General features: G+C 58.1%; 1 protein-coding gene and 1 long non-coding RNA gene across 9 annotated transcripts in view; both read left to right on the top strand.

Moving 5' to 3' along the window:
- The window catches only part of LOC142604117 (uncharacterized), a 108,303-nt gene that overhangs the window by 41,639 nt on the left and 45,194 nt on the right, over positions 1–21,470 (top strand). The window lies entirely within an intron of this gene.
- DLGAP4 (DLG associated protein 4) overlaps positions 1–21,470 on the top strand; it is a 177,288-nt gene that overhangs the window by 114,957 nt on the left and 40,861 nt on the right. For 3 of the 8 annotated variants that reach the window (XM_075768558.1, XM_075768560.1, XM_075768562.1), the window contains 4 exons: positions 576–793; positions 3,989–4,103; positions 7,066–7,116; positions 8,253–8,499. In XM_075768558.1, the coding sequence (XP_075624673.1) occupies positions 576–793; positions 3,989–4,103; positions 7,066–7,116; positions 8,253–8,499 (631 nt within the window). Of the gene's footprint in view, positions 1–575; positions 794–3,988; positions 4,104–7,065; positions 7,117–8,252; positions 8,500–17,187; positions 17,483–21,470 lie in introns of those variants that run through there. The other 5 variants (XM_075768566.1, XM_075768564.1, XM_075768559.1 and 2 more) reach the window with 4 other exon arrangements.

Below are 21,470 nucleotides of genomic sequence, written 5' to 3'. Positions count from 1 at the left end.
GCTGCTCTAGAGGGATTTGTGAGGGCCTGGCTTGGCTTCAGAAATGAATTTCAGCCACTAAGAGTCACATTCAACTCAGAAACCTTAAAGGGTGTTGGACCTAGTGAACATCTAGGCTCTGATCCACAGGTCTACAACAGCTCTTGATTGCCTTGACCTGAACTGGTATGTGCACTTTACATTAAATGAGCGTGGGCTTTGCATTGAACCAGCGTGTGCCACTCCTGTCCCATTGCCCAGCGCAAATCTGGTGAGACTCTTCCTTCCTCATTATGTCTGGCCTTGTGCAGCTTGTATCAACTGTGTAAGCATGGTCCAGCGTGAAGGTGGTTTGCAGTGGTGGTGGGGTGGATGGCTGTGCATAGATGTGCTAAAACAGAGGCAATTGAACGTAAGGCTGCCTGGCATGAACTGGTAAGGGAGGGTCGGAAAGGAATTGCATTGCCCATTCCCACTACACTCCAGCTGAAGGTCCAACAGTTGTCCTTGCCACCGATCCCCCCAAGTCGCCATGATCGTGCTGTTCCCAGAGGTGCCATCCTTCACATCTGCTCATGCTCCCCTTATTCTTGCAGGTGCCTCAGGGGGAGTGGAACAACACGCTGTCTCGGGACAAAGACAGCGAGATCCCGTGCCGGCGCATGCGGAGCGGGAGTTACATCAAAGCCATGGGGGATGATGATAGCGAAGACTCAGAAACCAGCCCCAAACCATCCCCGAAAACTGCAGCTCGGAGGCAGAGTTACCTCAAGGCCACCCAACAGTCCCTGAGTGAGCAGAGCACCACCCAAAGGTAATGCTGGAGCTCCTCCAGGAGCTCTGCACAGGTCTCCAGGGGCCACCCCAGGAGCAGTCCTTGGGATCTAGCCAGCAGCACCCACACGGAGAGCCCATGTGGGGATCAGAGCCCAGCAGGGCTCCTGCACACCAGCTCAGACTGCCCATGGGGCAGGCAGTTGAGGAGACAAGCAGGACAGAAGATGTGGCAAAGGAATGGAGAGAGCTTTCCATCCTGGTGGCTCCAAATAGCCCTGGTGTTAGAAGCCTGCTCCAGGTCCCTGTCCCCTCAATAAGGGGGGGGGGGGGCACTCCTTTGATGGAGCTGTGTGAATTTCCTCTCTAAGCATCTGTTCCTCCAAGGGAGCACAGAGATCCCAACCTCATGATGCTATTTAGACATGGAAGATGCTCAGCCAGCTTGGCTGAGGACACTTGGCACGCAGCCCACAGGCTGCTGGGACTGTGCCATCTGCTTTGCTCCACAGGTGTCCCAGGGGCTCTGGGACCAACCAGAAAGTGCACTGTGGCACACGAGGCCGGGTAATACCCTGAGGCCAGGAGAGATGAGCTAAGAGGTCTGGGACCAGGTATTGAGGGAGGAAGATCCACAGTGGCTTGAGCCAGGCAGACAGCAGAGCAAGGAGAACACAGCAACAGCTTGCTGGGCAAGAGGCTGCTCCTTGCAGGACAGGGTCTGCGTGGACCACCCGACCAGAGGTGATGCTGTGGAGTGTCCCCATCAGCTGCTCTGCTTCCCGGAACAAGGGACCCCGGGGGGCTGTAACAGACTGTCAGTGTTTCAGATGCTGCGGCTTAGGAGGATGTGAAGCAGCACAGAGAGGCAGGAGGAGGCAGGAGCCACCACGGATGAGCTGCTGATGTCGGCAGACAAAGCCAGAAGGAAGTGAGGGTGCAGCAGGCAGTGTGGAGACCCCTCATGGTGGCTTCAGATTGCAGACCAGATGCTGCTTTCTGCTGAGAGATGGTGACAAAATGAACTGCAGGGAGCCCTGGAAATGCCTGCTCTGCATGCATCCCTGTTCCCTGCCTTCACAGCCACTTCAGGGGCAGCAGGGCTGGGTCCAGGGGTCTCTGATGCAAAATACCCATGCAGAGAGAGTGAAGTTCTTTCTATCTCGGGCTCATTGTCCATTCAGGACATGTCCATCAGGGTATGACCTCACCTGGGTTGCTGGGGTCCAGCTGGAGCCCACAGATGGGCAGCTTTGAGGAAGGGGGCTAAGTCAGGGCAGGGTGTTTGAGCAGGAGCGGCAGAGCTGACCGAGCCGTGGATGCAGCTACGTGGGAGAGCAGGGGTCCAAGCAGGGCTGGGCTGGACACGGCCATTGCTGCAAGTGCTTGGTCCCCAGCAGGAGATTTGCTGGAGGGAAGGATCCTGCCTGGGAAAGAGGAGGGTCCGCAGGCCTTGGGGCTGCGCTGCAGTGAGGGACATCGCATCCTGGTCTGCCCTAGACTGTGCCTAGGCTTGGCAGAGGACAGGCTGGAGCACCAGCTGAGCCGGTGCCGGAGCATGAGCACGGCTGCCATCTGCCGACCACCCCCTCACCAAGAAGCTTTTTGGATGCTGTGGCCACTTTGGTTGCTGCGGGACCTCCCTGGGGTTCCCCCGCCAGCCTGGCACACCCTTGGGACAGCAGCGGGGTGCCATGTCCTGGCACAGCCCCATGCCAGCCCTCACCAAGATCCTCAGTCTCCTTGGCCAGAGCTGCTGGGCCATCTCTGGGCTCCACCAGCCCGGGGACACTGGACCTGTGGTTTGGGACAGTAGGGGCTGCAGGGAGGAGAGCTGCAGCCTTAGCCAGGACGAGACACAGAGCAGTGAGACAGGATCTGTCTCTGTGAGAGGATCATGGACAAAACCATCTCAGGCCAAGGGAAACAAGGCAATAAATGGCGAGCCCAGGGCTTGGGGCACCACATTGCCCTTGGCTGCTCAGCAGTGGGACCCTGGAGTCTGGGTGTCTCCTCCATCACCCCTGGCAGAAGACACTACTCCCTGCTCTCATCACGCCCTGGGATGGAGACTCAGGAGGTGCCACGGTCCTTCTGGGAGGTCCACACGCTGCACAGGGCTCCTGCCCAGCTGGGCCGTGCCTTGCCCTCAGCTTCACTGTCCCCCAGGCTGGTGACGGTCAGAACTCTGCACCCACGGCCCTGCCGGACACAGGGGAAGCAGCACCCCGATGGTCCTCTGTAGGAACCACATGTGATTCAAGAGGGAGAGTCCCCACAGTTCTTCCAGGCTGCCGTGGCTAACCGTGTCCTCCGCCATGCCCCACCTGGTCTGTGACAAGGACTCCTTCACGCAAGGTCTCATGATGGAACAGAAGAACAAGGGAGCCCCACTCTTCCTACATCCCTCCTCTTCCTTCCACATTCCTCCCATCCTTCCGCATCCCTCCCAGCCCCTGTGTGCCTGGGTCTCAGCAGAGACTGTAGCTGTGGTCTTGGCTGTGGTCTTGGTTCAGTGACAGCCCTGCTCTCCTCCTGCTGCAGAGGCTGCTGCCGAGCCCCAGGACATGGGGACAGAGCTTCTCCCAGAGCCTGCAGCAAAAGCTCCTCTGGAAATACCAACCCGCCCTGCTCCTGCAGCACTGTCATTCAGGCTTGGCTCCCCTTGAACTTCTTCCAGATAATCTTTTGGGTTCTTCTACACAAATTTAAAAAATAAAATCCCGCAGAAGTTTCCAATTGCACAAAATACCATTTAAAAGTCATTTCTCATCCCCCCTCTCACCCCCTTGCCACCAGTTCAGGCAGTGAAGAGCTGGCTTCCCTGACCCCAGCCCCCAGCACCACCGGTCTGTCCCAGGGCTGTGACTGGCAGCTGGCACAGATCCCGTGTGCTCCCTGGGCTTCAGCTGGACTAACCTGTCATGTGCAGTGTGTTTCTGGGGGCAGCGAGACCTGAGGTCTTGTCCCCACCCCACAAACCTTCACCCCTGTGCCAGACTCGATAGCTCAAGCCAGGGGCCAGCAAGGTGAGAAAGTGCCTCCTCCTACTCCAGGAGCTGCAACAGGGGCCGAGCAGTGGACTCAGCGCTCAGCACCGTCTCCGTGCTGCCACGCATGCCTGTGCCTGTGCCTGGCAGGGGGTGCCACAGGCAGGAGTGGTCTGGGTCTCCTGGCAGGGCGGCAGCCCCCACCATGGGGACACCCCTCACACCCTCTTTGTCTCTGCTGGCAGGAGCCTGGACCGCCTGGACTCTGTTGAGATCCTCCTACCTCCAAAGTTCCCAACCTGGGAGGAAGAATACAACCAGATCTCCGACAGCGTCAACGAGTCCAGTTGCATCAACCAGGTGAGACGCTGGAGTGCTGAGCCTGCTGCACCAGCACACCCCAGTGAGAAAGGAGGCCAGCTGAGGGGAGAGAGGAACTTTTTCTTCCCTCTTCAAAATAAGGCACTGGCTGCGCTCCAGGAATTGCACGTGCTGGCAGCTTGACCAAAGTAGCAAGGCCAGCTCCTTAATTATGATTCATATTAGACCCCCCCTTCCTCTAGCTTTGCCTCCTCTCAGTACTGCTGGTGCAGCTGAAGTCACTCTGCCATGGCCACGGGTATGGTAGCCCGATGCTTCACAGTGATGGGTGAAGCTCAGGACTGCTCTGAGCGCAGGGTCCCAACATGTCCTCACCCAGAAGCCACCTGCAAGGCTGCTCACTCCTGCTGTAAGCTCCTCTGGGTGGGTACAGAGCCCAGGCCAACTCACCCTTGCAAATGGTGGCATCCAGCCTGGGACCCTGCAGCAGGTCACCGGGGACAGTAACCCTGCTTAGCTCTGAGGACCTTGTCCCTCATGCAGGAGACTGGACCCAGGAACAAGGTGCCCGTAATTTGGGAGATTGCCCTGCCAGCTAGCTGGGCATGTCTCCCTTGGATATTCCTGGTCCCCATGGGAAGGGCAAAGCCAAGGATGCCAATTAGGCGCTGATGGTGGGTGGCAAATCCCTTGCCACGGGGTGGGCTCATGTCCTGACCATGACCTCTGGGATGCAAACTAGGTTTAACTCCCTGTCCCACACTATGCCTCCCCTTGGGATTACTCTGGAGCAGCTCGGGGCATGAGTGGCTATAATCCAGCTGCCTCACAGGCCAGGACATACCCCATGCCAGGATGAAGCCTTTGCAGAGGTCCCATGTGCTTGTCTCAGCCCTGGGGGGCTCATCCTTTTGGTATGCAGGTGGAGGTCCCCAGGACAGCAAAGGCTCCACAAACTTCGCCCAGCCGTTTCGCTGTTGCCCTGGGCCTCTGTCATGTCCCATCTCTGGGACACATTCACACGTGTCTGCGTGGGAACACGTGCACACACACGTGTCCCTTCTGTGCTGCTCCGCTCTGTCTGTGTGCAACGATCCAGGGCGGCAGCGCAAGGCAGGGGTTAAAGCAGCAGGATGGGCATCACGAACCAGAGCATGGAGGAGGGTGAGTGGTGTGTGTGCTGGTGTTCTCCCCAAGGTGTGTGGGGCTCTGAGCCCTCTTCTGTCCCAGCCAGCCTCTCCGGCCCCACAGCTGGTTTCTCCTGCTGTCACAGAGCGGTTGGAGCCCTTGGTGGAGAGCTTTGGGGAATGGCACGGGGCATTGCTCGCGGGAGTACGTGTTCCTTGTGGTCAGTCTCGTTCCTTGTACATCAGCAGCAATGTGCTGGGTGTCTCACTGCACAGAGAAGGGGTCAGGACCATCGCATTCCTGTCCTTTGCATGTAAATCCATGTCTGAAGCCAGGTCTCTGCATGGAGACAACCAGTGGGTTGAGTCAGTGGTCTCTCCCTGTCTAAAGCTGCCAATTAGCAGCTGAGTGCAGCACCCCCATGAAGACATCAGAAGGGTCTTGGAGCCAGAGGGTCTGAGGAGCCCATGATGTGCCAGGAGCTGCCCAGGCAAACGCCCCAGACGGGTAGCACTGTGACGCCAGGGGATGACGACTGCCACAGCACTCACTCAAGCGTGGGGCTGCCATCATCACGTGCACTCTGCCTGCTTTCCTCCAAATCCAAGTGTCCATTTCCAGCTGCATTGGGATTTAGAGGCCTCCCACGACTTGCATCTCTGTTGATCCAGGATGGAGCTGGTACAGCCACCAGTCTGATCCTCTGGTGGGTCTGACCTGCCCCTTCATCCAGTGCTAGAGGCAGTTCTTCCCCTGCCCTCACCTTTGTGTGACCTCCAGCACCTTCCTTTTGTGTCCAGCAAGACCCTAGTGTCCTCCCACACAGAGGCATCCCCAGCTCTGAAAGACAAGTCCGCTCCCCTTGGTTTTGTCCCAGCTGATGTCCACCCTGCAAACCTCTGAAAGTCCAGGGTTCACCGGCTGTGCATGTCACCTGTCACACCAAGGGGACCAGTGGCCAGAGAGAGCGAGCTGGTGACCCCCAGCACTGCTTATCCACACTTTGAGCTGTGCCCTGTGTAGAAGGGCCAGCCCCAGCCCCCAGAGCCAAGCCTCTTCCCTCAGGCACATTTTGAACCTAGATTCTTCCCAAGATGGGTCATCTTGGGCAGCTCGCACAGGGCAGAGCTCGTAGGGTGGATGTGCTCTGCAGACCAGGGTTGCAGAAGAGAAGGCATTTGTCCCCACAGGCAGTGTGGTGTCTGTCAGGTGTCTGTCCTTATGCCGAATGTGTGCCATGGCTTTGCTAGGGAGAGAAGGCAGTATTGCTTCCGTGTGGCTTCTTCCTGGCACAGCAACAGAGGAGATGGCAGCGAGGTGGCCAGCCCAGCCCCAACAGGGTGAAGCACAGTTTCCCCAACATGGAGCACTCAGACTGCCCATCCACCCTGGCTCTGCGGGCTGCGGGGGCCCGTTGCTGCTCCTGGCCATGTTGCGAGGTGCTGGCCAATGCTGGGGGCTTCGCAGAGGTGCTGGCTGGGAGCCACACCAGCCCTTGTCTAGCAGCCACGGGCAACCCATGTGTGCCAAGGGGTGTCCCAGCATTGTGTGTCCCGAGTGTGCCCTGTGTGTGTATATATATATATATTGATATACAGTGCATACAACAGGTTGAATGCATCAGCAGCTTCTCTCCGTCTGGGAGGTGTCCCGTGGAGCTTTGCCGTGCCATGTTTGTGCCGCTGTCTGAGGGGCCTGTGCGGCATCTTGCTTGGCATCTTATGAGTTCTGAAGTTTGTACTGAAGTGTCAGCAGCAGTGGCCCCAGGGGACGGGCCATCCGCTCCCCTCGTCCTCGGTCCCTGTGCAATGGCTGTCTGTGTGAGGGACTCCCCCATTCTTGGCCTTTAACCTTCTCCAACTCTTTCTTCCAGATCTTTGGACCCCCCTCACTTATCCCTCAGATATTTACCCATGGAGAGCAGGTATCGTCCCACTGGCGTTTCCCTCTTCCTTCCTCACGGAGCTTTCTCAGGTCAGCCTGGATGCCCGCGGCAGGGTGTGAGGCAGGCTGTGGGATCACCCCGCACCCGGGGCCAGCGGCAGGAGCAGGAGCAGGAGGAGGTGGAGAAGAAGGAGACAGTGCTCCCAAGCTGGGCACGGCAGGGCAGCTGGAGAGCTTGCTTCCCCTGGCCCTGGCAGGGGGTTAGGGACCATCAGTTTTAGGGGGAAAGTAGATGAACTTTTTGCGCCAAACCTTGTGGAGCTCAGATGCCAATGCTGGGCAGAAATACCATCCTTGAGGCCAAAGAAAGGGCCAGGAGAGATGGAAGCGGGCAACAAGGCCAATCTCAGCATCTCTGATCTGTATTTCAGAACACTTTGCTTTAGCCTGGCTCTGGTTTAACCCGGGTGAGCCTCTCCTGAGTCCACTTTAAGCAGCGGCTGCTACCGGAGAGTAGGGCAGGGCTGGGGGCATGGGTGGAGGGAGATGGCAGCAGCAGGAGAAGCAGGGAGCGAAGCTGCCCCTGCTCGGCTTACACCTCACTGCAGCCTGCTGCCGAGCCCTCCCCTGGTGCCCCACCGCGGATGGGGCTAGCATGGGTTCCTGGTGGTGCCGGCCAGAACCAGTCCAGGAAGCCTGTGCCCCCAGCCCACGCCGTCCCACCTTCTCAGCTGCACCCCACTGTAGGGTGGGCCATCTCCCCCCACCGAGGAGCATGCCTGCCTGGCGGGGTCTCGCAGCTGGGGCTGGGGTCTCCCAGCTGTGCTGGGGGGCAGGGGGACCTGTCAGAGGCTGGACAGGGATTTTAGCCTCACGCACTCTCAGCCATCAGAGACTGGGGGGTGTTTCGCAGGCACTGTGGTGGTAAGTCTCTCCTACTCCACAAGCAGGGACCCTCTGGCCTCCAAGGAGGGTCCTGTCTTCCCTCTCTCTCAGCAGAGAGCCTGGCCATCCTGCACCCCACCAGCACTGAGGACTGCACCTCCCCGTCTCGTCAGCCGTAAGCGGGACCATGCAGGAGCCACAGCAGGGCGGCTGCAGGGAGAGGAGCAGGAGGGAAGGGAAAGGGCTGCCCGCAGGCCGGGGGTGACTGGCTCTGTTCCTCTTCCCGTGCAGGCGCCGGAGCCGGAGCTGGGGGAGCAGTACGAGGCAGTCTGCGATTCTACCTACAGCGAGGCCGAGTCAGCCGCCGCGGAGGTGCTGGACCTGCCTCTGCCCAGCTACTTCCGCTCCCGGAGCCACAGCTACCTCCGAGCCATCCAGGCGGGCTGCTCCCAGGAAGAGGACACGGGCTCCGTCCGCTCCATCTCTCCCCCGCCAGCGGGCAGCCTCAGCGGCAGCAGGACTCTGCCCACCAACAGCAGTGAGTGCCAGCGGTGTGCGGCGGGGAGGTGGAGGGGAAGGGGCGTGAGGCCAACAGGGATGGGGGATACTGCTGCCGACCACCTAGGAGGTGTCGAGCATCAGAGGCACTGGGAGTAGATACCTGTATCTCCAGCCACGGTTGTCCAAGACTTTTGTTGGCTTATGGGGACTTGCTGTGTGCCAGAGAGGGAGGGCAGCAGCCAGGTGTGCCGCTGGGATGGCTGGGGCTGGATCTCCAGATGCGGGTGCTGACACGGCAGACAGGCGCTGGTTGCTGGGATCTGGCCGGCACGGCTGATGTGGCCTGCAGAGGTCCAGGAGAGCTCAGAGTCTTCACCTGGTCAAGCCAAACCCAGGCCCGAGTGCAGCAGGGGGGAGCACCCTGCAGGATGCCCACCTTGCCCAGGAGCACTGGCTGCCCTCTCTGCCTGAAGTCCTGCGGGGCTGCGGTTGCGGCGGGAGCCTGCAGCACAGGCAAGCAGCCCTGCTGCCCTACACTATCAATAGCTTCCATCTTCCTCGTCCTCTCCACTATGCATCTCTTATTACCCCAATGCAGGCTACAGTTGACAGGTTTGATCTCTCTGTGAAACTCTCAGGAACAAAAACGTCTATCAGGGACTCTGCACCAGTTTCCCCGGGGTCTGAGCATATCCTGATCTCTGCGGCCCCTTCAGCCAGAGACAGAAATTGGGGCTGGTGGGATGAGGGAGAGCAGAAGGCATCTGCCTCCGTCCCTCAGCGATGGAGGTGTGACAAGGCTTTGGGGCTCACCATGAACTTCTTCGCAGGTTCCCGCACAGGGCAGAACTCCTGGAAACAGGTCTGGGGGATCAGATCTGGGGGAAAAGGCAAATGGCGTGAATTTGCCCCCTCCAGATCCACAGGGTTTGTGATTTTGCCCAGCAGAGTCACAGGCAGGTCTGACCCTGCCCAGCCAGGGGCCTGAGCCGCAGCCAGCGAGGGCAGGACCCCGGCCAGCCCAGACCTGAGCAGCGCAGCCCAGGCAGCGGCACACTGGACGTGGGGCTCGCCGGTGTGGCTCCCGTGCCATCTAGGTGACAGCTCAGCTGGGTGCAGAGGCAGAGCAGTGCTGCGTGTGGGGATCACAGTGCTTGAACCCCGGTACCTTCCCCTGCAGGCAGGGCAGAAGAGGTAACGGGCAGACAGCGTCGCCCTGGTGCACCCAGCCCTCAGGCTGCTGCCTAGAGACCAGTCTTCAAAATCTTCTGGCAATGAGGTGCTGGGAGTTCATCCTTTGGCTGGACTGGCTCCAACTGCCTTCTCTCCCAGAGGCAGAGCTGCAGCAGCCACGTAGGTGTCTAACGCATCGAGTCCTATTTGGCCCTCTCCATCAGGTGTACGTAGACTAGAGACCCCAGCATCCCTGGGGTGGGGTAAAAGCAGGTCTTGCTCCGAGTTCCAAGGCACTAACGAGCCTTCTCAAGCCCCAGAGCCCAGCACCCTGCAGCCTCTGTGCACTGAGCGATCCGCAGCTTTATACGCAGCTCCAGACGCCCCGTCTGGTGCTGGATGTGGGCATTATTCGTTCCAGGCCCTTCTCTTTTGATTAGTAGTTACTGTACTGGACAAGAGCCTGGCCTCTCCCTCCTATGTGAGTCAGGACTGACTCCATCCCCCGGAGTAGGGGTGAGGCCGCAGGCAGCCCCGTTCAGCTGGTGTTTCTCACCAGCCAGGCCGTCTCTCCCTGGAGGCAGCTCCCAGCATCGCGGCACAGTGGGTTTCTTCACCAAACGCCTGGCCGGAGCTGGCTCTCCCACGTGCCAAGCCCTCCCTTCTCCAATGGCCAGAGCACCCAGCACCCCTGGGATGAGTCAGGGCTGCCCACGCTCCCCGGCAGGACTGCCGTGCCCACCCGAGGAGGCTCCTGTGAATGTCCCACGCCTTCAGCACCCCGGTGGGAAGCGAGGAAGGCAAGCGCTTTGCCCCAGGATGTAATTATGCCAGGATGACAGGGTCACTGGTGCAAGGCAGCAAGGAATGGCAAGGGCTGCTCAGAACTCAGAACACTGGGAAAGCCCAGGAGGAAAGAGGTGCAAGAGCTGGTCTTATCCAAAAATGAGCTGATGCAGAGACCAGCACCGCCCTGGCCCAGGGACGTGTTTGGTGCAGCCAGGCTCCACCTGTGGCTGCCTTTCCCAAAGCACCATCTGCAGCAGCGGCTTTGCTCCCCACTGCTCTGTGCCTGGAAAATGCATGGAGGGCTGTGGGCGGCAGGGAGGAGCATCGCTCTGGAGGTGCCGCTTCTGCAAATGGCTCCTGAAGGCCTGAGCAGAGCCAACAGGTTCGGCTGTGTGAAGCTGCAGGGTGAGGAGCACTGGGACTTGGGAGCAGGCTCTGGAGAGTTGGCAGGCTCTTGCCAGAAGAGAAACCTGTTACCTTTCCGTGATGTTTCAAGTCACTTGATCTGCATCACTTTTGCATCATTTTCTTCAAGGCAGCCTGTGCCCCTCTTGGCTCCGACAGCCCCAGTGCTCCGGGAGAGGCTTGGCCGTAAGGGTCCCATCCCAGGAACAGTTTTGGGAACTGCTTAGACAAGGTGACGCCTTGGTGCTCCTGGACATCATGCCAGGCAGACACCAGAGTGGGCAGGAGGAGTTTGGTATCTCCCCAGCGTCGTACAGTGCTGCTGGCAGCATGGAGGCAGACAGCAAGCCCTGTCACCCCTGGGGGTGCCGGGGTCAGGTCCAGCGGGGCAGGCTGCTCTTGGCATGAGTTCTGGCACCGAATCACAGAGCTATGGCGGAGTTTCAGAGCAGCCTCAGCCATGGGTGAAGCTGCCAGAGCGCAGGAGCGCGCTGTTGGTGGGAGGCAGCAGTGGGCAGAGGGGGGAACAGGAGGGGGAGCACCGGCAGCCTTCATGGCCAGCTCCAGACCTTCCCACCCAGAGACATACCTGTGCCCTCCCATCTGCCCTTCAGCGGTCTGCGCTCCAGGGTCATCACAGTGAAAGTCCACAGGACGAGGCAAGGACTGGAAGAGATCCCTGGGGGGGACGGGCTGCTTGCTCAGCCCTGTCCCTCCTTCCCACCCTCTCTGCTCTGCTTCTGTCCCACACTCTTCCCACCCTGGCTCACCCCGCTCCCTGCAAACCCATCCCCGCTCCTCGCTGGCAGTACGGCTGATGCTGAGCTCAGCGCTGCTGCAAATCCAGGCTAGCACCAGGAAGCAACAGCAGGCATAGCACAGAAGGAGCTTTCAAAATGACTGGTTGCCACCTCTCTCTGACATGACCCAGCAGAGATCTGCTGATTTCCAGAACATCCTCCAGCCCTGTGCATTGGCTGCTGGGGCTTGGGGAGGGAAATGTTTTTGATGGAGAGGGTGGGGAGCAGAGAGGAGCATCTGTGTGTGTGTGTGCGCGTGATGGGGAAGGCAGGAGGCGTATCTGGATGGCAGTCACACCTTTAATCAACCACCCAGGCTCAGTCCCCCTTGCACATGTGCATCACTGAGGCTTTAATTGGTTGGTGTTGTACAAGAGGGGCCTCCCGAGCAGCAGATCGGTACCTTTCAGCTTGACGGCACCAGTCTAGACCAGTAGAGAGAAGTGGGTGCACCATCGTCTGCAGGTCTGATGGTCGCTCATGGCCTCTGCTCCACGCAGGGCTCTGGGGTGGAACAACTGAGAGCCCTCACCCGTTCCCTTCGCACGGACACCCTCCTGCACCAGCATCCATGCGCCAGCCCAGAGGAACCGTTCCCATCACGTGCCTGGTCCCTGAGAGAGGAACTGGGTTTCTTCTCTGTAGGGACATGTCCTAAAGAGGCACCAGCAGCAGCAATGCTGCGGCTGACACAGGCTTGTCATTCTTTGAGCACAGCATGGGGGTTGAATCGTAAAGCAGAGGGATTCAGCCACCAGCTGAGGGCATGAGGAGGTGCAGCGAGCTCCATGTCACGGAGGACTGCCAGTCCCGGGGTGCATGTGGGGAGCACGTCCGGGTGGGAGAGCCTTGACAGCTGTCACACCTCTGCCAAGCCAGTTCCTCCCACAAACCCCTGTGTCACTCCCGTTTTACGAGGCAATTAGCTCCCATTTGACAGCCAGCAAGACAGATGATGAGCTGCCCTTGATCAACCTTAAACAAAGCTTTGTGCCTTGGGAAGCCGGAGACTCAAAAGCCCCAGTGAAACCTATTCATCTAATTGCCAGGCGTTCAGCCGCCAGCCACGCCGGCTCCTGAGCATTACAAAGGGCTCCCCAGCCCCAGCTCCTTCTTATTAGAGGCAGCACTGGGAATTGCTTGCTTAATAGACTGCTTGCAATACAGAGCTGAATATTTGATGTCCAGGGGAAACAGGAAAGCGGACATGAGGAAAGCACAGCAAAAGGAGGTGAGAATCCCCAGTGCAGAGACCCCAGCCCAGCCTCCACCCAAAGCACCAGTGACAGCAGGGAAAGCTCACACCAAACCAGTTCCTGCTCGAGCTCTTCCCAGTCCTCCCCGTGCTATCTGGTAACATCACCCTTGCTCAGAGCATCCTGCCCTGGGAATCAGCAGCCTGTTCCCAGAAAGCCCAGGTGCCCAGCTCCTTATCCTGCACCCAGATCTCTTCCAGGGAGGCCAGGGAATCCAGCTCTGCCTCCTCCTCCAGGACTGGGCTGTCTCTGTTGACCTGCCTTACCGATGGGTAAGACGTCCCTGAGCGTGGGAGCTCTGGAGGACAGTGACCTCCCAGTTCTCCCTCTCTGCTGAGCCCGTGATGGCAGCTCTGGCCGCAGGCCACAGCACCTGGAGCAGAAGGAGCTCAAGAAAGTCTAGTCCCTCAGGCCAGCCCAACCTTGACCCCAACCAGAGCTGAGCACAAGGGTCGTCCTTGAGAGCCGCCAGCACTCCCATAAACAGCTGCCAGGGCTGCACACACCTTGTGCCCATCCATGTGTCAGACCTTTGCCCAACCCGGGCTGGGCATGAGCCCACTTCCCGGGAGAGATACTCCCTAGAGTCATGACAGAGTAGCCATCCTGCCTCCAACCTGCTTTCTGTCGTCTTTGTATTGCCTTTTTTTTTTTTTTTCTTTTCATCACTATATTAGGGCGATGGCTCCCAGGATCGCTGCTGTGCTGGGAACCCTGCCATGCCCTGGGAGACGGCAGATCCCAGCCCACTCCCCTGGCACTGCTGCTCTTGCAGGGGGAGCATGGTTGTGCTTAGTGGAGGAAAGACAAAGCGCCTGCGCACCTCTGTGCGGTGTCACAGCACAAAGGAGCATCATGCTGACCAAATCCCCAAGGGCTGGTTCACTGTGGGACGAGTTTCCACAGCTTCTGGGAAAGTCACGTAGCGCTGGCTTGTGAGGGATAGGCACAGACACCCTTCCTGCTCCTCCTCCTCCTCCATGCACGGTGATTATCCGGTCTCCAGGTAGGAAGGCAAGTTCTGCTCCTCTCTTGACTGTCATGGCCTTCTCTTCTTTGTAGGGAAAAAGTAGTGGTGTGAAGGCAAAGGAAAAAACAAACCAGGCCAGGACACATTGTTCAGCCTGTGCATGAGCGGCCACAGCTGAGTAAAGCACCACTGCGGCCCCTTTGCTAATCATATCAGCCAGAGCTGACCCCGTATGGCCTTTGAGGAGAGAGACTGTTATCGTTCCCTTCGGATTTTCTCCTTCTTTTTGACCTAGATTTCACGTTCCAGAAATAGCTTTCTCTGACATACCAGCAGGAAAGGGATTAGAGAGAGAGCGCGCACGTGTGTGTGCGTGCGCACGCCAAAGATTTCTGTTGCATGCTCCATCGGTGTTCGTAAGGGGAAAAAGGGTACACATACATGTTCCATGATCTATTCATATGTCTGTAGGACACAAAGAAATCTATGACAACTGCTTCTCTCCACACTTACCTGTTCATTTTTCACCTCTAATCTTTTCCTTGTTATTATGGAAACTCCACTACCAAGCCCTGCGCCCAGACAGCACACCCTTTACCCCAGGAAGCCTCTACCGTGGCTACAACCCTGCCCTACCAACCCCACCACCGAACCCAAAATATCTCTGTCCTGCCTCAGCAAAGCTGCACTCGATGCTCTTTGCCACCAGGTCTCACCTCTACACCAGGCAGCTCCCGGCGCAGCAAGCCCTCCTTTTGCTGCCTGCTGGGCACCCAGGAACGGCTGCAACGGGTTTGAGCCCCACGGAAATGTCGCTTGCCGAGATCCCCAGGAAAAGGGGGAGCTGCAGCCCACACGTGATACTGTGCCAACACAGACGCACGGGAGGTGGAAGCGGCCGCCCGTAGACCTAATACTGGGAACTGAGCGCGGCTCCAAGGTCCTGGCCAAGCTTGCCTTCTCCCAGCAGGGGCCATCTGCAAAGGAGCAGAAAGGCAGGCAGCTGCCAGCATTTTCTTTCGGTAATATGGTCAGAAAGCCAAGCCCTTCTTGTTGCTTGCTTTTATCAGCCTTGATGGCAGGAAAGGGAGTCAATAGCGCTGGCCTTGTGGGAGAGAAGGAGAAACCGAAGCACCGAGGGGTGCCTCAGCTTGCTCAGAGTCTCTGGGAGAGCAGCAGCAGGGAGCCCACGCGTGGTGCAGTGCTGTGCCCGTGAGGCCACACTGGTTGGAGAGCAACGTGCCAGGCACAGCAGCCACCCAAGTTCTCTTCTTAGGCAGAGGGGCCTGGTAGCATCCCGGCGCGCTGGTCCTGCTGCCATCCATGTGAACCAGCTGAGCACAGAGCTGCACTGGCACCAAGCAATCACAGATGCTGCTCTGCGTCCCTGCTGTGCGCGATGCTCAGCACCTCTCTGCGTCTCCCTTCATGGCCATGATGCTTGTGCCATCACTGGAGCCGCCCAGCAGTGACCGGCGAAGGTCTTAGCTAAGACACACGCACGTGCCAGGACAGCGGGACTGGATGAGGTTTAGTAAGGCTGTGCACCCAGGCCTCAGCATTTGCAGGATTTCAGCCAGCGCAGGCAAATAAGGATTTCTTCGTGCACATTTCTCTTGTTCTGGGTTGCTTTTCCTCTCCTTCTTGCTTTTCCGTAACTTTTCCCATCTGCTGAGCCACGACACAGGTATTCCTGAGGATTCAGGAAGAAATCGGCTCAGAGCTTCACAGAGCCACTCGCAGCCCGTGTGGATGAGGGGCTCAGTCCAGAGCTGCTCACCACTCAGAGCCTCGAAGCAGTTGAACTGGAAACCAGTTTCCTTGTTTTCCTTGGTAGGCAGCGGAGGGGAGAGGCCCTGGGCTGCAGGTCCCAAGTCTCAGGACTCTCTGGCAAGATCCTCCTTGGGCCCCGCTCTGCTGCTCTGTTTCCGAGCGCAGAAGCAGCACATCCGCAGCGATTCCGTTGCTGAACGCCGAGGGTGGCAGTGGCTCAGCCCTGCCTGCTGGAGCCGGCAAGCTCAGCGGGGTGTTTCCCCAGGGCGCTTTGATCTCTCCTTGCTGCAGACCAGCCCTTCTCCACTGAGCACTGTGAACCCAGCGAATCATAAATAAATCAGAGCATCCAAGGACTGATGGTGACAGCGAGGAGTTGGGGCGGCACACGTGCTCCTGGCAGGAGCAACGCAGCAACACCGCTACCCGCAAAGCCACGAGCCCAGCCTGAGGCCGAGCACTCCGCAGGCAGCACGGTCAGGCAACGTCCACACCACGCAGCGCTTGCAGGCACCCGCTGCCCCGTCTCACGTCAGAGCGCGGTGCGACGTGGCTCTGGCCTCACAGAGGTCCCTGCCCCACGCTCTGGGCGAGCCTCACGCTCAGCTCCAGGTGTCTCAGCGCCCGATCGGAGGGATGGAGCCGGACGGTGCTCCAGTACCCGACGCGTCTGTGCCCGGGGTGCCAAACCCAGCGTGGCTCTGCCCGGGCGGGCTCTCTCGGCAGCCCGCAAGCTCTACCAGCCTTGCTCCCCTCCGCGCATCCATCCCCCATCATTCCTGCTCGGGCAGCCTAACGGGGAGACACAAAACACAGCACCACGCGCAGCAGCAGCACCCAGCGAAGCGAGGCTCGGTTCCCTCTCCCCGTACTCATCAGGATGGAGCTCGGCTGGCAAATCTGTAACCAGCGGGAAGCACCCGCCCAGGGGAACATCCACTTCCCCGCTGTTTTCTTTTCCGTGTTATTTGTCTCCGCACTGGAGACTTTCCTCCTGCTAACTCTGCTCCGGCTGGAGCAATCCTGCAGCAGCGGCGGGGCCCACGGGAGCGTCGCCTGCAGCACTCGCACCCCACCGCGCAGCTCGGGGTCCCACCGGCACACGGTGCCGGGGGCAGGAGCGTGGGAGGGAGGGGAGGTCTTTCAGCCAGCCCCACTTTTGTCTGTGGGTGAGAAACGGGGCGTGCTGGGGAAAATGTCACGGTGGCTCCCGCGGCCATGACAAGGAGACAAAGCTCCCGCGCGGAGGCGGGAGAGGCGCCCGCTTTGTTCAGCAGCGTTTGGCTCCCCCGCTCCTGCCACGCACGGGGCTGCCACCCGCGGCGGTTCCGGTGCGCGAACGGCAGCCGCCGCCTCTGTCCCCGTCCCTCCCCGCACCTGCAGCGGGCGGGACGCGGGGTGCCCTTTACCGCGTTCACCGGCGAGCGAGCGGGGGCACCGCGGGACCGGCCGGGAGGGACACGCGGGACCGCGCCCGGCCGTGGGAGCGCCCCGGGGCGGGGGTGGGCGGGGCGGGGCCGCGCCTGCGCGGGGCGGGGCGGTGACGCGCGGGGCGGGGCGGGGGTTTAAGGCGCGGCCCCGCCCGCAGGGCGCAGCCGGAGCGGCGGGCGGGCGCGGTGAGTGCGGTGGCGGCTCCGCGCGTCTCCTCCCTCCTCGCGGCCGCAGGAGCAGCCGGCGCGGCCCCAGCCCGCGGCCCGTCCTTCTCCCGCCGGGCACGGCCCGTCCTCCCTTCCGCGGAACCCAGGCCGGGCCGAACGCCCCCGCCCCGCGGGCCCCCCCCTTCCCGTCTCTCCGGTCCCCTCCGCCCCTCCTTTGTGTCTCCCATGGCTTTGTGTCTGGAGCTCCTCAAGCAATGTGAGTGACTGCCCGGGGCGCGGCGGGCGGGCGGGCGGGGGGCCGGGCCGGGCCCTGCATGGCTCCGCGGCGGGGGTGCCGCGCCCTGCCTGCCTGCCTGCCTGCTGCTGCCGCCGCTTGCCGGGTCCGCCGCCCCGCCGGGATCGCAGGTGGCGCTTCCGCTTCCCACGCGCGTCTCGACCCTCCGTGGAGGGAACTGCGTGGCCGCGGCCGAGGGCTCCCGCTGCCTTCGCGCTCGTCTCCGGGGCGGGCGGGTAGGGGGGGGGGGGCTGCCCCATCCGCCCACGCATGTCGCCTTCGCTGCGTGGGGGTCCCCGCGGGAAAGCCGGGCCGTGCGCTGGCGGGGCGGCCGGGGGGAGGGCGGAGGTGAGCTTTGCCTCGGGGCAGGCGGCTGTGCGGCACGGCTGGGCCCCGCTGTCCCTGTCCCCTCGAAACCGGGGTCGTGGCGGGTCAGGCTGGGTGCCCAGGCCGGTGCTTAAAGGCCTTTAAGGAGTCCCTAGGTGCCGGAGGAGATGAAGTGGTGCTTCGCTGAATGTATCGTCCCCCAGGGAACACACCGACCCTTTTTTTTTATTATTAAAGGTGGTGGTTGGATTCTTCATCCCCTCGAGAAGAAAAGGGTATTGTCTGGGTGAGGCACGGAGCTTCAGTTGCTGCTGAAGGCTGACATTTAGCGGCGCAGCAAACTGGTACCTCCTGGGCAGAGCAGGCTTTGAAAAGTCTCTTTTTTTTAGCCTGGGAGAACAGGTCGTAGCTGAGGCCACCTGGTCCTGCACCCTGATGTTGAGCCGTCGGGTTTAGGCTGAATGCCCCTGAGTTTAACGGCAGGTGCCGTGTTGGAGGGTGGGGATGTTATGGTTGGTTCTGAGCAGCAAGTAAACGTAGCTCTTAATTTCTACCCCTGTCTTCGTTAAGAGGTTCAAAAAGGAGGGCTATTTCCAGAAAGGATGCTGTTTGATAGGACTAACAGTACTTATTCTGCAAAGGTACGGACCTTGACCCCAGGTTGTGCAGAAAGTGTGGGTTTGAGACAGGAATGGAATTAGGATCTCTAACTCCCAGGCTGTAACTTGTCACTTGGGGGAGGAAAAGAAGAAAAGGAAAAAAAAACCCAACCCTAAACCCACAGTATGTGGTATTGGATCCTAAAATAAATTCCAATCATGTGGGATGATAACAAGCCAGATTGCCAACTCGTGTAAGTTGGCAGACTTGACTCCAGAGGGTCCAAATTACTTACTGGTAATTGCTCTTCCAACAGGAATTTGGTGCTATGAAGTTACACGTTCTTGAACGTGTGGAGAAAAGTAAGCCGAACTAGTGATCGAATCTAGCCTGCTTGTCTTTCAGAGTGAGATAACTGAGGTGTGCGCACTCTGCAGGGGTACCCAGGTATTCAGAAGATCTTGCGGAATTTGGCTGATATGTTAGTCATGGAAAACCTAAAAGCTCATCTTTAAGGTGCAAGTGCTAAACTGCTATAAGATATTCTTGTGTCTATAGCTTGCTACTTCTATTCCACTTCTGTAGTGGCAATGTAAGAGGTTTTGGTGTAGCTGAAGGCTGCAGAATCTGTAACTTGGCCCTTGAAGTGCTGGGCTGTAACTACTATGCAGTGTGCCAGTTTTGAAAGGAGGAGAAGACCCAGTGCAGCCCCTGCCAGATCCTTGTCAGTGAAGGTGATAATGGAAGAACTTGATTTCTGTTATGTGTGTATTGACTATCTGGAGAATTCTGTGAGAATACAACAGGGTTTGGTAAACCACGGAGCACTACGAGGCCAACAGGTATCCTCGTGGAACTTGATCGGCCGTAGCTGGTTTCCCAGCCCTCCAGCTGAAGGGGCAAACATTGTCAGCTGCTGGGGAGAGCTTGCATTTCGCTTCGCAGCTGTGTCTGAGTCAGTAGTTGGATACTCGGTTGCTTAATCTGTGCATGCAGTTTAGATTTGTGGACGCTTCTGAGTACTTAGCTCAAGGTTATTCATCTGCTGCTCCAGCCTCGTCTGTAACGCATGGAAGACCTGCTTTTCCGTGAGTTCATTCTTAGCTGTGCGTGCTGTCAGAGCAGTATAATTTAAAAAGCTTTAAATGGATAACTAATAACTGCCAGGCACTCACAAATAACTATGTCAGGTTTTGTCTCCCATATAGATTTTCCTGTTGTTTGAGTCCGGCCTCAAATAGTTTGGAGTGAACTATTCACTGGACCCTGTAAAAGTCACTCTGTGACAGTGAATTTTCCTAATAATGCACTACATGCCTGCCTGCAGAAGTAAGGCTGCAAAGCCATGCTGCAGCAGGGCTTGTTTTTGTCTCCTCAGCTGATACTTTTGCTCTGTGCAACCTGCGCAACAACCTCAAATATTCTTTAATGGATTGAGGAGGCATAATTGGATTCAGTGCAGTGCAAGTTACAGTAACATATGTGAGCTGGAAGGATTAAGGCTGTTCAGGCGGGTGGCCTTGTTCAAGAAAAATCCACTTTAATTTCTGCAGTGAAAAGTTGTCAGTGTGTTTTCTATCAGAGCAGATTTTAGAAGGGAGAGGAGAAATACTAAGTATGATTGCTGTTCACTTTGAAAGGCGATTACAGCTCAGGCTGTGGGATAAAGTCCTGTGAAGGCGGTAGTTGGGGCTTGGGGATGAGAACAATGAGCTCGTGTCCCTCCGGAAGAGCTCATGGAAGAATGAGTTTATCCTTCCCTGCTCTCCTGGTCTCCATGCCAGCCTGCTGCTGGAGAGAGGGTGAAGGGCAGGACAGACTGACGCCAGGGTGTTTGACATAAAGCTGCCTTTAAACAAGTGGAAGTTAAACTATTTGCAGATGGGCTAGTTAATGAGGAGAGTGGAAATTCTGTCTGCTTCAATTTGTTTTGCAAAATTAATGAATTGCTGGCCCTCTGGTGCAGATGGGTGCACTAAGTCAGCCTTCTGTCCCCTGGAGAAGCAGCGGGCAAGGGGAATAACAGCCTATGGTTAAAGTCCTGAGCTGGGTCTTAGCCCCATGCTTCACTTCCCTGCTCTGCCAGGGCCTGGCTTGTGAGGCACTGTTTCAAAAACATTTTCAATTTCCACTGAAACCAGTGAGGTAACTGCTCAGATACATCTGCCCATGTGAGTCCGGTCTTTAGTCTTATGGGCAGCATAAGATAGGGCAGTACCGGTGTCCACATACCACAGTGAGGGCTGCTAGTCTGGGTAGGTGACAAACTGTTCTGGGGGAAGTAACGGTCCCCCAGGACCAGAGGCTCTGATTTCTATAGAGGACAGGGCTGTGGGTTATGTGCTGCCAGGCCTCTTCCCAAATTTCCTCATGGCATTTAAATACTGCGAAGGGCGACAGCCAAGTTCTGATTTTGTTCTACTCCCCCCTGGGGTTTTTGGTTGTGGGCTTGGTCTTACGCTGTGAAATTGCCAGTAAAGGCACCGAGGGGCACATGCACATAGTGGGATACAAGAAAGATGTCTGCTACCTACATGAGTACCGCAGCCTGCCTGCAGCTGCTTTGCTTAGGAGACAGCGTATGCAGGAGCTTGGTTACTGCTGCATGGGGCTCTGGGGATTGAGTTTGTCCACTCTTCTGGCAACACTGAGGAAATGAAAGCAGTCCCTTGAAAGGGACTCACCTGAGACAGGCCGTAGCTTGCTGCATCAAACAGCAGTGCTCAAAAGGGGAACGGTGTAAGGATGCATACATTTTAAACATTGACACTAGTATTTACATCAAGGACACGTTGACTATCAGTCTTGTGTATCTTATTTAGTACTCTTCATTAAGACATCCAGGTTTCACTGCAATTATCTTTTCTTCTGAACCCAGTTCGAAGAGATCAAAGCTTAAACTACTGTGTTGTCTCTCCAGTTTGAAGCTGACCAAGAAACTTGAGTGGTGAATGTTTCAAAGGTAAATTCTTACTTGTGGTGCAAGTCTGTCAGAGCTGGAATTAAAGCAAAGATTAGAAGTTGCCTCTGCCTTTCTACTGAT

This window comes from Balearica regulorum, chromosome 16 (genome assembly GCF_011004875.1).
Source record: "Balearica regulorum gibbericeps isolate bBalReg1 chromosome 16, bBalReg1.pri, whole genome shotgun sequence".
NCBI lineage: Eukaryota > Metazoa > Chordata > Aves > Gruiformes > Gruidae > Balearica > Balearica regulorum.
This window is presented reverse-complemented; position numbering and strand designations above follow the sequence as displayed.